General features: G+C 37.7%; 2 protein-coding genes across 5 annotated transcripts in view; one reads left to right on the top strand and one right to left on the bottom strand.

Annotated features, from left to right (window-relative positions):
• LOC121959868 (5-hydroxytryptamine receptor 4) overlaps nt 1–1,877 on the bottom strand; it is a 51,061-nt gene extending 49,184 nt beyond the window's left edge. Inside the window, exon 1 of the mRNA XM_042509386.2 lies at nt 1,742–1,877. The gene's annotated coding sequence lies outside the window, so the exon portion shown is untranslated. The remainder of the gene's footprint in view (nt 1–1,741) is intronic.
• Nucleotides 1,878–3,145: 1,268 nt separating this feature from the next.
• Nucleotides 3,146–16,663, top strand: part of LOC121960311 (uncharacterized) — a 46,397-nt gene continuing 32,879 nt past the window's right edge. For 3 of the 4 annotated variants that reach the window (XM_088071356.1, XM_042509983.2, XM_088071357.1), the window contains exons 1-9: nt 3,222–3,613; nt 4,540–4,617; nt 4,864–4,948; nt 6,006–6,041; nt 6,471–6,610; nt 7,006–7,129; nt 8,521–8,665; nt 8,953–9,057; nt 13,177–13,304. In XM_088071356.1, coding sequence (XP_087927482.1) covers nt 3,424–3,613; nt 4,540–4,617; nt 4,864–4,948; nt 6,006–6,041; nt 6,471–6,610; nt 7,006–7,129; nt 8,521–8,665; nt 8,953–9,057; nt 13,177–13,304 — 1,031 coding nt within the window. In that variant the 5' untranslated portion in view covers nt 3,222–3,423. The other variant, XM_042509984.2, reaches the window with a different exon arrangement.

The following is a 16,663-nucleotide window of genomic DNA, read 5'->3' as shown; positions in this document are numbered from 1 at the left end:
GAAAGTATACTGTAATAAAGTAACAAGGACAAAGAAATTGCAGCACGTCAGCACTGAAATGTCAGCAATCACTTTATTGTGTTCGGGATAATTGAACAACAGCGGACCTTTTCATGTTGCCCGACAGCCAGCAGACATTTTTTTTTCTCGATGTTGACGTGAAACAAACTCTAACTAATCTTTTCATAGAAGTCTCAACAGGTCAGCAGACCCTGCAATGACTGGACAGATGCCCTTCATCTTTTATGTCCATGGCTGATGCAGAGACACAAATTCACACCTTTGTATCCAAGACTTCAAGACTGAATTATTGTTACTTTTTGTTGTTAGGCTGCCACGTGTTTGACTCCCTAAAAACCCAGTATTTACAGTTGTGTGCCTGATTTCATGTCTGCTCGCATTAAGTCACCTCGTTGGTTTTTGGATAAGCTAGCAAAATCATAAAAACATGTTTATTAACCTAATTTTTGCCTTAGCCCCAAGATTAAACCAACTAAAAATCTCATGTCTAACTGTAATTCCAAACAGATGATAATTTTTTGTTATCACTGATTTACAAAGATACACTTTGCCTTTTGATCCTTGTGTGGGCATTGGCTCCCTACCCATGTCAGATCAGATATTAAGGCACTTTTGATGACCTACAAAAGTGTAAACTGTCTGATCTCCTTAAAACTTAAGGATTCAGTCAATCTCTGCTCTCAGAAGACAAGGCTCCTGTCTGTCCTTAGAGTTCAAAAGAGGTCAGCAGGCCATTCAAGCTTCTCTGTTGCTGGACAATCAGCCATCTTAGGACCTTCTCTCTCTCTCTCTCTGTCTTTGTTTCATTCCCTTATCTATGTAAATGATGGGCTTCATATCGGAGAGGAGGTTGTATGGCTACACCTGAAAACATCTTCCTAGATCCATTTCCTTCAAATATCTTTTCATTCTGTGTATAATTTTCATCCTTTGGGTCATCTATACCGTAATTTTATATGCTGCCATTCTTTGTAACCTGTTATATCACACCTATTGTACGTATGTTTACCCATCCATACTCTCAGATGGAAACACCTCTCATAAAACAAGTGATAAGACCTCAAGTTCAACCTAAGTTTAACCCCTTTTGTAAGTTCTTTTGAATGTGTACTTAGTGTAAAACAAAAACACTATCCGTCTTTATGCAGTGTTCGCTTTCTGCATCAAATGTGCACATATTAACTTTTTCATCCTAAAGGCTATTACTATTACTATTACTATTGCTCTACTTGCATAGAATCTTTAGAACACACTGCACCTGCACCTTTTTATTTGCATAAAATTCTGCACATTTAGATTTTAATGGCTTACAAAAAAATAAAAAGCACTACAAGTAGTAAAATCGGAGACATCTGATATTCTTTTAAAGGTTAATTCACAGTGCTAATAGTATAAAACTGAAGTGTATTGCATTTGATGATTTAAGATGATTTAAGATTAATAACAGACTGATTTACCACTTGAATAGCCATATCTGTGTAATTAAATAAATGTGACAATGACCATTACAAATATATAGGCTCTTGGTTGGCGACAAAGACATTCTAATTCTCATTTCCACATCTATATTTTTTTTTACCTAATAGGCCTAATTAAACTGTCATTAACACCTCGACACAGCAAAACATCCTACAAAAATGTGTCCAATAAACACTGCTTCACTTCTTTCTGACTGTCAAAAACTTATTTTAAAAACATCTAATGTAGGCTGCTCACTCACCTGTGCCGGGCTCCTCGCCTCCGCTCCTCCGCTCCAGGCGCCCCAGCGCGCGCTGCTGCCTCTCATATTCCGACTGACAAAAAGAAAAGACTCTAAGAGTCCGTTCTGCACGAGCTGCAGATGAGTGACACTGGCCGTCAGTCCGCCTCGTGCCATTGAGAGAAAGAGAGAGAGAGAGAGAGAGAGAGAGAGAGAGAGAGAGAGAGAGAGAGAGGTGATCGAGGCTGCCATCGTGTGGCATTAAGACAGAAAAGGTTTACTGGTCGGTTGGTCAGTCTCAACAATGGAATCGCAGACTCTTATCAGCAAATTATTTGTATAGTAGGTATAGTTTTCATACAAACAGACTGTAACACAGAGTGCCAGAAAATGAGGAAACGCTATCATAAGTGAGGAAACACCAAAGGCAGAATCAAACCTATAAATAGAAAGATTAAAAAATAAATAAATAAATAAACCAACAAATACTACTACTACTACTACTACTACTACTACTACTACTACTACTACCACTACTACTAATAATAGTAGCAATGATAATAATAATAAGATAAATAAGTAAAATACTCAAACTAAATGGCAAAAAACAGCACAAAGTAAAATAATAAATAAACATGTTAAAAATGATAAAATGATGTATGAAGCAGTAAAACTGTGATATTGATTTAGAGTTTATTTAGAGGAGCAGGAAAATATTTTAATTGGTGTTCTCCTATCAAAAAGCTTAAGTGTGGAATAACACTTCTTGTGACGTTAACGCTACATTTTGGGAATTCATTCCAGACACACAGTCTGGAAATTCGAAAAACTACCAGTATCCATCTTCCAGCACCTCAAAAGCTCATAAATAATATGTAATATCTGTTTAATTCACTGGTTCCCAGCATGGGTTTCCTGACTCCCGGTAGGGGTCACCAAATCGTCACAATAGACTTTTTTCCCTCAGAATTTTATTGATTTCTGCGAAGAAAACAAAAGTATTATTGCAGACTATCAATCAAGACAATTTATTTAAAAAAAATCCCACAATCAAAGCCCGAACATAAGGTAAGCGATATGCCGATAGCTTTAGATGGGCCTCATCCTGCAATTAAAACGTTTGTCTCCGTGTCCTTTTCAGTCTCTCGCGCTGAGTTCTCATTAGGCTATCCCATTTAAAAAGCACAAACAATTCAAATTCAGTTTGTCTTTAAAGGCACTATATGAATAAGTTATTATTATTATTATTATTATTATTATTATTATTATTATTATAATTATTATTATTATTGTTAATATTCTTATTCTCATTATTATTATTATTATTATTATTATTATTATTATTATTATTATTATTATTATTATTATTATTATTACCACCACAGTAAGATATAAGTAGCAGTAAGTCCTATATTCCGGGTAGCACCTGAACGCGTCATTCCTGTGCCTCTTCAGAGAGCAGTGACGACAGTGAGATTGCAGTAGTATGACACAGGTAGACTCTCGCGGATTAAAATGATTAACAGACGGTGAAAACGGCATTTTAACTGAAACCTTGCCAATTTTAAGTCAACTTTTACAGTCATAGACGTTTCAGAGTCGTTAACATCTTGACTGAATCGACCTTTCAATTTATTTTTATTTATTTATTATTAGTTTGTTTTGTTTTTTTGGCGAAAGTGCGTCTCCAGTGTCTGACCTGAATGTCTAAACTACCAGGAAATGCCGGTGTGTCGGTGCTCGGGGACAAGTCGCTGGAGTTTTACCGGGACCCGGTGAGCTTCTGCCAGCAGCGGATAGAGAAACACCGGAGCAGAGTGTTTCAGTGCCGCATGCTGAACAGACCCACCGCTTTCGTGTGCTCCGTGCAGGGGATGAGAGAGCTTCTCTGTGGTATGTTGTCTGTGTGTACTCGTGTGTGTAGTGTGCACGCCACAGGTGAGCAGCGTTCACGAGAGCATGTTTTGTTCCCAACGAGAAATGTAGCACCTATTTTAATGCTAATGTCTAGATTTTCAAGGCTTACTGGCTTAATAGTAGAGATAATTATTGGTAATTTTATTTAATAATGTGTCATTTCAGAGATGCATCCTCATATTAGTGTACTATCTGCAGTTTTTTTTGTGGGCTCATGGTGACCTTTTCTCTTTTAACTCAGGACAATGAGTCAGATTTTGCTCTCAAGCAACATAACAAAAGGGAAGTTTCCTCTATGGAATAAAATTCACCCTGAGATTAGTCTGATCTGTCATGGGACAGACTCGTGATGTTGCTGGAGGGGGGAGAGGGAGGATGTTTCTGACATTAAGTTGTATTGTAGTCTGCTTACCCTTAAAAACAATGCATTAGTTGTTCTAATTTAATATGTATATGATATATTAAATATTTCCTAATTTTAATGTCAGTATAAATTCTGCATAAAAAGAATAAGGGGGAAATTTATTTTATTTTTCGAGCAGACGTCATTGGTGAATACTGCAATTGTGTTATATATTAGAAATATTTCCAGCCTCGATTTGAGTGTTTGTTTCTCTGTGTAATTTTGAAGTAATAGTATGTTGTTTAACCCTACTGTGTATTTGATTAGATGACTTATTTGCATTATTGAATCCTGGTATTTTGTTACGTTGGAACTTGATAACTGTTACACTTCAAGGGAAGCATCTTCAGTATCTCTTTCCCTCCTGGCTGCCTGTCTGCTTTTTTTTTTAGCACACACATACCTGCAGGGAGAATCAAACCCAGACATGGACATTGTGTGTTTGAGTGTGTGAACAGTTTGTACGCATATGTGTAATAGTTTACTCTGTGTATTTCAGAGAAGTCCAATGTGTTTCTGAAGGATCCAACTGATTTGATGACAAAAGTGTATGGAGACACTGTAGTCACCAGGAACGGTAACACATGCACACATAAAAAAACCCCACAAATATCATGAGAAGTAAGCTCCACAGGTAGCTCTTAGATGCTTGATTTGCTTTTAAGCAAAAATAGTAAAACAAATTAAATGATGATGATTTCTACACTAAAAAAATCCCTACAATATAAACACTACACTTGCGTAACAAAAGATTGTGAAAAAAATGTGCTTGAATTTAGCTCTGCAAATATTAATATAACCAACTTGTATTTGTGTGATTTAGGGGAGGAGGCATGTCTTCTCCGCCTGTCCCTCACCAGCCTGTTCACAGGGAGCTGTTTGCAATCATCAAATGATTACATCACCAGGTAAGAAACGTAATGTTATTTAATTAGTTTTCTCAGCAGTTAACATTTGTTTTTTTAACCTTCACCCTTCTTCCTATATTTTTGTTCTCAAAGATACTGATGGAAATTGGTATTTGGTGAAACAAGCAGGCACTTTTACTTTTTTCTACTGTCAGGCTCAGATTGTTATGATAAGTGTCTGGCAATTTATGGAAAGAATCCCTACAGAGATAGACTTTTTTGTTAAAATGAAACTGATTTTTTAACCAGAAACAGCCCAAAAACCATCCTGACCAAACCCACAAGACTCATTTTAAATACACAGTAGTTTTATTAACATAAAACACACTTTATTCAAAGTCAACAGAAACAAAATAAAACTTAAAAATGTCTTTGGTTCATCTTTCCACTGTAACAACAATCACCATTTCTAGTTTGGCTAAAATAAACTTTACCTTTACCCTGTTAGATGTGAAAATATGCTCGCTCTATGCACGTTAAAATTGAAGTTCATTTGAATGGAGTTTAATTTTGGCTCAGTGCTGAGTGGTTACATTGCAGCTTATTTCACTGCTGTCAGCTGCAGCTGTCTCACTCAATACTGAGCCAGTTTTAAAAAAAACTTGTTCCCATTAGTCACTTAGACAAAAAAAAACATGGAAAATTGCATCCAGGTTTAAAAATAACAAAGTAATCCTTTAATTTGTAGAGTATTTTGCTGATGTGTCTTTGTGTTGATGCGTATTTTATGAGCTGAAGAGCCTGGTTTGCTCACAGACAGACTCAGTCTTATTTTGACTCAAGTTGTGTATGCAGAGCCAAAAATGCACCAAAAATGGTGGCAAATGGATGTGTTACAATTGGTGCAGGACCTTATTGTCTGTTTGTTCTATGGTGGACAAATCACTGCAGTAATTGTACTCTGTGTGCATGCTTATGGTATTGTTAAGATGTGCAGATTGTAGGAGAATGTACTGACAGGATGCATATTTGATAAAAACTCCCTTGGAATGACTTCATTTCATTTAAGATTAAAATTTGTGTATCTGTTTTTCTTCTACCTGTTTTTTTTCCGCAGTGTGTGTGAGCGCTGTCTGAAGGACCTCTCTCTCAGGTAACATAAATCTCCAGCACCCAAAGCATTTACATGTTTTTTTTTTGGCAGATGCTTTTGTACAAAGTGACAAACAAAGCAGGATTACATATAGCTTCACAAGCTGTAAATTGAAAACTAAAATGGGAAAAACATTTGGATAAACACTAAAAGCAGGGACATAAAAACAAAGTTTGAGCGGAGTAGATGATGTGTCATATTGTCTAGATTATTTTATTGTGCATACACAATTAAAAAACAACACACACAGCAGCCATAACAGTTTTGTATAGTTGCAAACAAGCAGGAGAAATAGTGACCATCTTCTCTTTTATTTTCTCATATTGCTTTGGGTTCTTATTTTTGTTTTTCTTTGAGAGAAGTTTCAAGCTCCTCTGTCCTCTTACATACAGTTTGATGATGTGTGGTTGATTTTTGTTTGCATCGCAGTGGCCAGCCGCAGTGTGTGTACTCTACCTTTAAACGTCTGGGGACGGAGTTGGTGTTGGGCCTTTTTCTAAATGTTCGAGCTGAGGAGCAGCCAGAACTTTTTGAGGAAATCATGCAGCTCTGCACCGAGCACTGGCATGGTAGGGATGCACTGATATGCTTTATGCATGAAAAAAACCCCAAACACACACAAAATAAAATCCAAACAGCCCATATTTTCTAGAAAATACACAACGAAGTATAGAAGCATGAGTGCAGGGTTGCCTCGTACCCTCTTGAGCAGCCCCTTTCTTATTAACTGCTCTAAAAATGATTCATATAAATTAGTCTCTTTGTTAAACTGCAGCACTGATATTGAAAAACACATCTTTTTTTTTGCTTTTGCTGACGTATTTAGTAAGTCAGCTTTGTTGTTCTGCAGTACTTTATTGCAACATCTCCTGCTTCCCCTTTTATTTCTGGTAAATAAGTATGACTGTTTGTGGGTTTGATATTCTTTGTATGTTTGCTGAACGCCTCCTGTTTGCCCCCGCAGGTCTGATCTCTGCTCCGGTCAACGTGAAGGTTCCTCTGTGGTCGTCTGGTTTCTCCACTGCTCTGGACGCCAGAGACAAACTGATGGACATCATCAAAGACAAACTGGAGAATGACACACAGGGGTGAGACTGCATGTGTCATCATCCCTCTGTCTCAATTACACAAATATAGACACACACAGACACACACACACACACACACACACAGACACACACACACACACACACACACGCCCACACACACACGCCCAAAGCAGAGACAGTAAGATCTGCCCAGCTGCTTCTCTTTTTCCCCTCTTAGTGTCTTCATGTCCTTCTTCCTTTCTGTTTTTTATTGATACTAATGCCATTATCAATTTTGCTTATTGGTCCAATTGTTTATCAGTTCCTTATTATAATTATAACATACCAGATTATAGCGTAGAGCTAATTCACATCTGTAGTCCCTCGACAGGTTTGAACAAAGACACAGCACAATGACATAAACATATAAAGTTGTAGAAAAAACAAATCACATAGCACATTATATAAAGTGGTGCAAAGACGGAGATACGAGACAAACAATACAATATAAAACTACACAAGCTACACTCAATAGCATGTCACAAGACGGTGCTTGTCAAATGACAAACAAGTTATAAATTCCAGATTTTAATGTCAGTGAGTACAGCGCTGAGCAGCTTTAAGCATCTTTTCCTGCAATACAATAAAACATTACATTAGTGGCATTTAAGCCTGTGTTGTGCAGAAAGATGTTTCAGCCTATTGCTGGTGTTTCCATCCTCACTTGAAATGGTCATTTCACAGACATTGCAGCACCACTGCTGACGTCTTTCTTTATGAAATTAAGGCACACTGTCGTGACTGCTTCTTCTTTCAAGTTGCCAATAGACACAGGAGTTTGACATCATTATTTTTCAATGCACAGCTGTGAGAAAAACATGCCGGTATTGATGAAAGGAATGGATACATTTAGAGCCATATTGGAACCATTTCTTGATTCTCACTCATAATGCAGTCTACACTCACCACATACTCAATTTTATTTCAAACTTAGTATGAATAGTTTATTTTGCGTAAACACAGGCCAACATTTAGCTTCTCCCTCTTGTTTTTGCTTACTCAACAGTACCTGTGTTTCCATTAAATTGTTGGACTTGTTTTGGGTCAATTTCTGGAAGTTCTCCAAAATAAAATGCTAGTTTGCCCCCAAGCTATCTGCCCACGACTCTCTGCCTGAACCTTGGACTCCTATACTTTTGCCTAATACCCGCCTTCTTTTGCTACTCTCCCTATTAGTCAAAAGGGAGGTTTCTATAATACATTTGAAACAAAACTTTGAAATACAGAAAAATTACCTTCTTAAAATTGTGATGGTTTGTGCTCATTTTGTAACATTCTTATGCATAAAACTCTCTCCCTCTGTGCCATAATTCAGAGGCTAGTTGATGCTGCATTGGAGATGATTTGTTGCATCTTCATCTTAATGTTGCTCTCTGCCTCTGCGACTGTAGTTTCGTCGGTTCCCTCGGTTCTTTGCCGCTGCCGGACTCCAGTTCTGCCTCCCAGCATCTCCTGCTCTTCATCTCCGCTCTGATCCCCAAAGCTCTGGCATCGCTGCTCACCTCCTTCACTCTGGCACTCAGTGATAAAGAAAAGGTACACAAACAAATAAAATTGAGCATGTTTTTTAAGACAAAACTACAAGTTGTGACGGAAAAGAAATATCGTCAGTACCTGTTTTACATGTCATAAATCAAATCAAGTGTCTAAATTAATATTGATACAGCACTAGTTGTAAAGTTAAAGTTATTACCAATTTTTCTATTTCTGCCGAGCAAAAGTAAGCCCTCATACATAACCAGATGCCATCATTTTTCTTGCCCATTTTTTTCTATTTTAAATTAAATTAATAAGCAAAAATCTTTCTCTATGTCCATGAGAAGACCCGTCGGCGAGCGATGGAAGACAGTGATTATCTGCGCACAGTGCTGCTGGAGGTTCAGAGACTTTGGCCTCCTTTCATTGGTGGACGCAGAATAGCTGATCAGGTAGGACTGTTCATCCTGTTGATTTCCATCTACTGAATGAGCATTCAGTGTTTCTTATTCTGTATTTTGAGTCTGAGAGATTCAGTGTCACTTTTAGGACCTTCTCTCCTCTAAAGCTGCTATAAGACAGATTTAGTCATGATGATTGATATTCAATGGGGAGTCTGCACTGTTCTGTGAGAAACAGGGGCACCATGAATGTCACTATAACTTTTCCTGAAGTGTGGCGGAGTCAAGAATTCAAGTCTTTCATCTTGATTAGACAGATCCAAATGTTTGGGACTCCAATCTAAAAAAAATAAGATTAATTTCAGAGACCAATCTAATCTGAAAAGGGTGTTTCAAAATTCTTCAGACAGTTAGCTACAAATCCCTGGACTGTTTACATTATAAGCAATATAGAGAGCAAAGATGAGAGTAAGATAGAGCAAACTAAAGGGAGTACAAGCCATCTCATATATTATGTTTTTGTTTTTTATTTCATACAAATCTTTTTATTTGGATGTGAAAAAAAAGCCCTTAACTGGTCAAAATTAAGAACTTTTAAGTCCCCCTCCACTCAAAAATGTGTTTTTGTCATGTTTATGTATCCAAAAATGTCTGACCTTGACTTAACTGCGATGTCTTTGCACTTCCTTAAAATGTGAGCTTCAACTGTGGGCAAACTAGACAAGATACATTGCTAAAATGAAAGCCAATAGCTGTCTGGTAAGGGAAGCAGATATTGACGTCTACACAACACCAGCAAAGAAGGTTAACTATTGTAGGTAACTTAAAGAAGCATTTAACCTCTAGAAAGAGAGTCTTCACATAAAACTAGGCTGTCTCTGCAGTGAAAGGACACACATACTTTTGAAATTCCTGCTACATGATCAGAGGAAACAGAGAAAAAGGACGATTTTACTCAAGAAGTAGAAAACCTACAACCAAGCTGGTTGATAATTGGTGAAGTACCCTTATAATTACCTCCTGAGCCATACCTGCATTACACTGTTGTATAAAATGTCTCCGTGTCCTGTACACTTTGACGAACACTTTGTCCTCTTTAAGCGTTTGATTTGACCTGTAGTCTACAAAAAGCAGAGGGCAGAATTCTGTTTGCTGTTTTCTGTGTTGCACTTCGTTCCTCTAGGTGGTGACATTTTACTGTAGATTAAAGTCCTCTTCACTGTCTGCTTCTCCCTTGTGCTTGTACTGTGTAGTATGAAGAGTTTCATGCGCTCACAGTAAATTATATTAGTCCTATACTAAAAAGTCATCATTTTCAGTATGCGGGCGTCCTGTGACAAGCTGTTTATTTATTTTTTTTTATTTTTTCCTCTTGGAGCATTAAATCATTTTGCACTGTTGCAGACTGAGATAGAGACTACAGTAAAACAAAGACTGCACGTCAGCTTTAACTAAGGTCTGACTAGCAGTATTTTAGCAGCATATGTGTTTTAATGGCAAAAAGGTACATGAAACATCTCTGGACCAAATGCAGATGCACACAACTTAAATTCTTTAATCTGGTATTTAGGTCTGCTTTAAGTGTTTCTGTTATTATGTACACCCCTTGTTTATTGTACCATGCAGCCATCATTTCCACATGCCTGACTGGCGACTTATTATCTATGAGGGTTTATAATATTCTAGCCTATATCCTGCTTTGATGTTTATAATCTGTGTGCTATATGCATAAGCATCTTATATCCTGCAGGCCTGCTGTATATGTTACAACATCGATTTTCATTCAGCAAAATAATTGCTTTCTGGTTTGACATCAGCACTGTCAGCCAATAGAATCCCACTTTCACTCCAAGTCCCGTCTCTGGATTGGCCGGCTGCTTACTCCAGGGCTGCCTCCACCTACTCCCACACCAGCTGTGTTTGATCATTATGACCTCATCAAACGGCCTTATGCAACAGCCCAATCAGGGGCATTGATTTGTCTCTACGATTGATTGGCTCCGCTCCCCCGGAAGGAAGGAAGGGAGCGGAGGGGAGGGGTCGGTGGGTTTGACAGTGGGATTGATGCGTGCTGGTGACACTGTGAAACCAAGTGGAAAGCCATTCGTCACTTCTGGGAAACGCACCAGTACGCTTCGATTCCTGACAGGCCCCGGTGGGATACGGGGTCATGACGTGTGTGGTTGTAGAGAAGTTCGGAGAAAAAAGAACCGGAAGACTATGGATGCAATTTTTTTTTAATTTGAAGCCATAAAGGTCACGAAGGTCAGAATATAAAACAAGAAGCTTTTTTGAAGACTACTACATCTAAATAGTAACAAATTGCTATTGTGCAAGTGCAGATATGGCATCCTGACTGTATCCACATCAAAATGAGTACAAAGGTTGACTCTGAAATCTTGTATAATACACTTTACGCTTTATTAAAAATATATCAAATTATGACACCATATTGATGTTTTAATATTACGTAATTAAAAAGAAACACAACGAGAAAGGGCGACAGTTGTATCTTCCTTTGGCAATAACTTGGTTAAACCTAAAAACACTCCTAATACAAATAAAAGCAAAGGGGAAGTGCTTCATCTGGAGTGAAAAGAGTTCAGGAGATGTTTGTGTGTGCAGGATGGGATGTAAGAAGGAGAGAGATTATTAGTATTCACAATCAGGTGGAAAAAGTAGAAGCTCCATCCAGGTGAAACTAAGATATGCAAGAGATTTAGCAACTTGTGTGTGTTTCTGAGAGCAAGAGGGAGAGAGAAGTATACTCTGCGATTGCACAGACATCTCTCAGTGAGAGCCGGCCTAAAGAAAGAGAATTGTAAAAGATTTTCCACTCCAACAGAGAGAAAAAATGACAAAGGTGGTAGAGAAAAGAGAAACAGTGATCATGTTCTGTGGCAGTCCATTAGTGCAGCCACTAATGGATGCTGTGAAAAGGTGATTTAAAAGGGCAACAATTGGGTAAGTGGTCTTTTTGCCCCAAGCTGGTTCCTTTCACCAGAAGCTTAGTGAAAAATCAACGAAGGAAATTTTGTTTGAAAAGGAGTCGCAGTTTTCACTCCAGCCAAACGTCAGTGTTAAAAAAGGCTCCCATTCATGTTGGTTGAAAAGGGTATTAATAGCGTGTTCTTGTTGCGTCATTGTAGTGTTCCCAGCTGACTTTTTGTTCCAATTGTGCACCACGTCATTATTTACAAATGTGCTTTAAAATCCTCAAACTCCTGATTTACAGTTTTTAAAGGGCACCTATTATTCTCATTTTCGTGTACTTGCATTTTTGGGTTTCTACTAGAACATGTTTACATGCTTTAAAGGTCCAAAAACACTTTATTTTCCCCATACTGTCTGTGCTGTAGCACCCGTATTCATCCTCTTCCTGAAATGCTCTGTTTAAGTGCCTGTCTCTTTAAGTCCCCCTCCAAAAAAAGCCTAGTCAGCTCTGATTGGTCAGTGTTGTTGCGCCTTTGGCATAACAGCATCTCTGCCAGTGTTGCCAACTTGGCATCCTCTTCACTAGATTTAACAACTTTAAAGACCCTCTTAGCGACTTTAAATCTAAAAAACCAATAGTGACAAATTTTCCTTTTTAAAATTTTATAAGCTCTCAATAAGGTGTAAGAGTTGGCAACACTGGTATCAGAGAGTAGCTGCACTTTCTACTGTTAAAAATCACCAATAATTTCTTCAAAACGTAACCGCATATGTTCCTGCAGGAATATGATCGGTATTCAGGGAGAAATTTACAACATTGGCAAACAGGGTTACACGTTTCTTTGATGTCAGCATGTAGATCCTTGTTGCAATGTAGGTGACATCATGTTAACACCTGCAGTAGCGAGCCTGGAGCAGATGACCATATAAAGAAATCAGTCATGAGCTAATGTGATCTTGTCTCAATAAAAAAAAAACCCAAACAAACAAAAACAAAAACAACTTTAGCCACGTTCAGTATGAACATCCGACATGATAACATGCAAGAAAATAAGACAATTAATCGTATGGCCCCCCTTAAAATACAAAGGCATTGTAGACATGTAACATTTGTTTAATTCTCCCCGAAAATTTCAGCTAAAAACCGAGCGTCTTTATGACTCTTATATGGAACAGCTTATTTTCCAACACTTGGATGTTCTTTACATTCTCTGCAATGCCTCTCTCTCTGTGTAGGACTCCACACTCGCAGGGTTTCATGTCCCAAAGGATTATGGTGCGATCTATATCAGCCACTCCGTCCACCGCGACCCAGAGGTGTTCCAGGAGCCGGACAACTTCCTGCCGGAGAGATGGAGCGGAAGGTGAGGATCTGAGAGACTTAAGGACTTTAGGTGCCTTCTCCTTACAGTAAAGAGATTTAGAGTTAGTTCATTTAAGAAGATAAATATGAAGCAGAACATACACAAGTGAGAAGCTGCAAAGCCCAAAAAATGAGAAGTGTGAAACATATTAAAAAACAAAGGTATATTTATGTACATGTGGACTGCATATTTTAGGTCCGTTTGTGTGTTTTTGTTCATGCAGAGCCTGTATCACACACATGGGAATGCTTTGCAATTCAGTTAATACAGTTAATGCAGCTCTGCCAAAATCTGCAGTCTATAAAATTACCATGCAGTTAAAATAAAAAAATTCTGACACTATGGACAGTAATTAATAACGTTTCACACAGGTTGTGTTCACGGTACTAGAATTGGTTAATGTCTGAAGGGGTTTCCGTTTTTCTGGTCGTTTATGGAGTCACGAGACAAAAACTGTGTAGTGATCTCAACTATCGCTATCAACAATATGTCCTTTAGTAAAAGTAATAACTTCTGTCTAGAGTTGCCATTCTGCATAGATAATCCACAATTACTAAAAGAGTAAAAAAAACGACAACAAAAAACAGAATCTGCAGAAAGGCCAATTTCTGCACCTACAGGAGCAGAAAATAGACTGACAACTGAAGAATGAAATTTTAAAAATGTCGATTTTTAAGCAAGGGGTTCAACTTTTTCTCAAGACTGAAAAAAGCTTTATTTTCTTATTATTGATACAACTCCCTTCACATACACATCTAACTCATGGTATAATTAAAAAAGACATTCATGAAATAGGATGTAACAAACTGAGGAGCTTAATAGAATCTGTCCTGGGGAGCTTTCCACACAGAGAAAATAGCTTTTCAAGGAAATAATGCAGTGATGTTAAATTGATCCTTATTTTATCGTGATGCTGCTTCCTTTTCAAGAATTTTCTTATTACTGTCTCTGAGAACTGACTGATTTTACATTATAAGTGGTTTATCCTTAAAGGTTGATGATGTCTGCGGTGTGTGCAGCTCTGTTCATGCACCCTTCCTGCCATGCACTGTAGCTAACTGTGCTATTACACACTGACACACGCACACACACACACACACACACACACACACACACACACACACTAACACATACTAACACACACTAACACACACTAACACACTGACCATTAGAAGGAGTAAGAGGGAGGAAGCTGTCAGTGCTCTGACACATTAAGGGTCGAGGAAATGCGTCACAAAAAGCCATTTTCATGAAAATCAGGAAGTAAGAAGATATTGCATTTTTTTTTATCAATTTAGGTTTTTTTTATAGAGCTGGGTAACATTAAACAGGAAAAGGAATCAATTTGGAAAAAGAGAAGTGGAGACAGATGAACGAATGAATGAATCTATATTGATGGGCAGATGGATGGAAAATGGGTAAAGGACACATTTCTGTGTAACAGTTAATGTTGAGGAAATGAGGAAGTAAGGAGTTTACAAAAGCTGAAAAAAATAGCTAAGAAAGGTCACACTGACAAGAGACAGTTGAATGACTATCTGAAATTATACCACAGACACAGAAAGAGGGCTACCAGTTTCTAAAGACATCATACTGGCAATATGTCATCCAGTGTAGGCTTTCATTACCACACCCCCTTTAAGAGAAAACAGTGCAGTATAGACAGTAAGCCCCCATCAACACTGCTCAGCCTTGTTTCCATTTTTTGCAGTGGCCACTTGCAGTATTGCAGTAAAAATATCTCCTGCAGCCCAAAAAACATTTTCCTCATAAACCACCATTGTAAAAGAGACATCTATAAAACTGCTGACAGGACACCTCAAACTGCAAACAAGGTTGAATATAAGTCTTTCTGTAATGAACTTTTAGTCCATGGAGGTTTTATATTTGTAGAACTTTCCTCAAGCCAAGAAAAAGCAATTTAAAATCAGTGATGTCATACAGGGTTCTCGCAGATCCTTAAAAAGTCTCCAAAGGCATTGAATTTATTAATCTATAAAGACTAATAATCTGCAAACTAATCTGTAAAGACTTTGGAAGTAGGATTTTATGACTTGTCTTTTTCTGACAAACATTATAAAGTCTCAAAATAATTGCATAGGTCTTTTATTTGAAAAATTTTAAATATATTCATAATATGATTTTTTTTCATGTCATGCAGCCCTAGACTGCAGCTTGCTTTGTGATTCTGTACTGGAAAATCACACTGGTTAGGGCCACATATGCATACGTCTTTGCCATAGAAACCATTGTGGATAATTACTAATGCCTGAGCACACAAATCTGCCCTGATCACTTTCACTCATCCTGAATAACGCAGACCGACATAATGATGAGATTTGAGTGGAAAGAAACAAAGATGCACAAAGACAGAGTTAAAGATGTATCGGCATCCCTCACTCTGTGTGCTATCTGATGTGCTCCTTTATTGGCTCTCTCAGTCAACCGTTTTTCTATTTATTCACTTCTCTCCATTCACCTGTTTATTCTCATTCATGCTTCTTCATTCAGACGACAGAGCAGGGGGGGAAAAAAAAATCTGTCAATGTATGTATGTAGGTAGCTGCTGCCATGGAAACTGGTCACCTGACACCATCTTTACCAATAGGGATTCCCTCTGTGTGTGCGTGTGTGTGTGTGTGTGTGTCTGTGTGTGTGTGTGTGTGTGCAGGGTGGGGGAAAATGAAGCCCTGTGGAGTGGGATGGTATACAGAAAAATGAGTCATAGAAGATCCTATCCTGCCTTTTTTTTCCCTGAATGTGTATGTGCAGCTCTCAGACCAAATACAAGGGTGATTCCTCTAAAAGGAAATGTCCTCCTTCAGTTGGGGGCTTCCCTCCATCAGTTAAATATAACCACCGTTATGAAACCACTTTTAGTGAAACTGACGGTTTAAATCAGTGAAGACAAGTAAAATGCAAGGATGCAGATTATGCGCATGGTTGACAGAACCACTTTAAGCTTTTTCTTTGTCCCCCTTTTTTGCTGCTGCAAGCATGATCATAAAGCAGACAATTATATATATATATATATATATATATATATATATATATATATATATATATATTTACCTCATATGACTTTAACTACAATGCCAAAAAGACTGAGTTCGTACTCATATCTTAGTTCAGTTAATTTACACTTAAAATATATTACACTAAATATGTTTTTATAATATTACACTTAGAATATAATTGTTATTTAAGATATTTTTGATGAAAACTTATAATAAAACAAGGTTATGTTGATAATGCATGCCAGTTAAAATTGCCTAAAGTGTAAGTAAAACAACAGAAATACTCAATGAAAGAAATTATGAATGAATAGGTAGCTGCTGCCATGGTAACTGTCCTCCTCA

This window comes from Plectropomus leopardus, chromosome 20, assembly GCF_026936395.1.
Source record: "Plectropomus leopardus strain MGB_pleo_1.0 chromosome 20, ASM2693639v1, whole genome shotgun sequence".
Classification (NCBI taxonomy): Eukaryota; Metazoa; Chordata; class Actinopteri; order Perciformes; family Serranidae; genus Plectropomus; species Plectropomus leopardus.
Note: the sequence above shows the minus strand (reverse complement) of the source record. Positions and strands in the feature narration are given on the sequence as shown.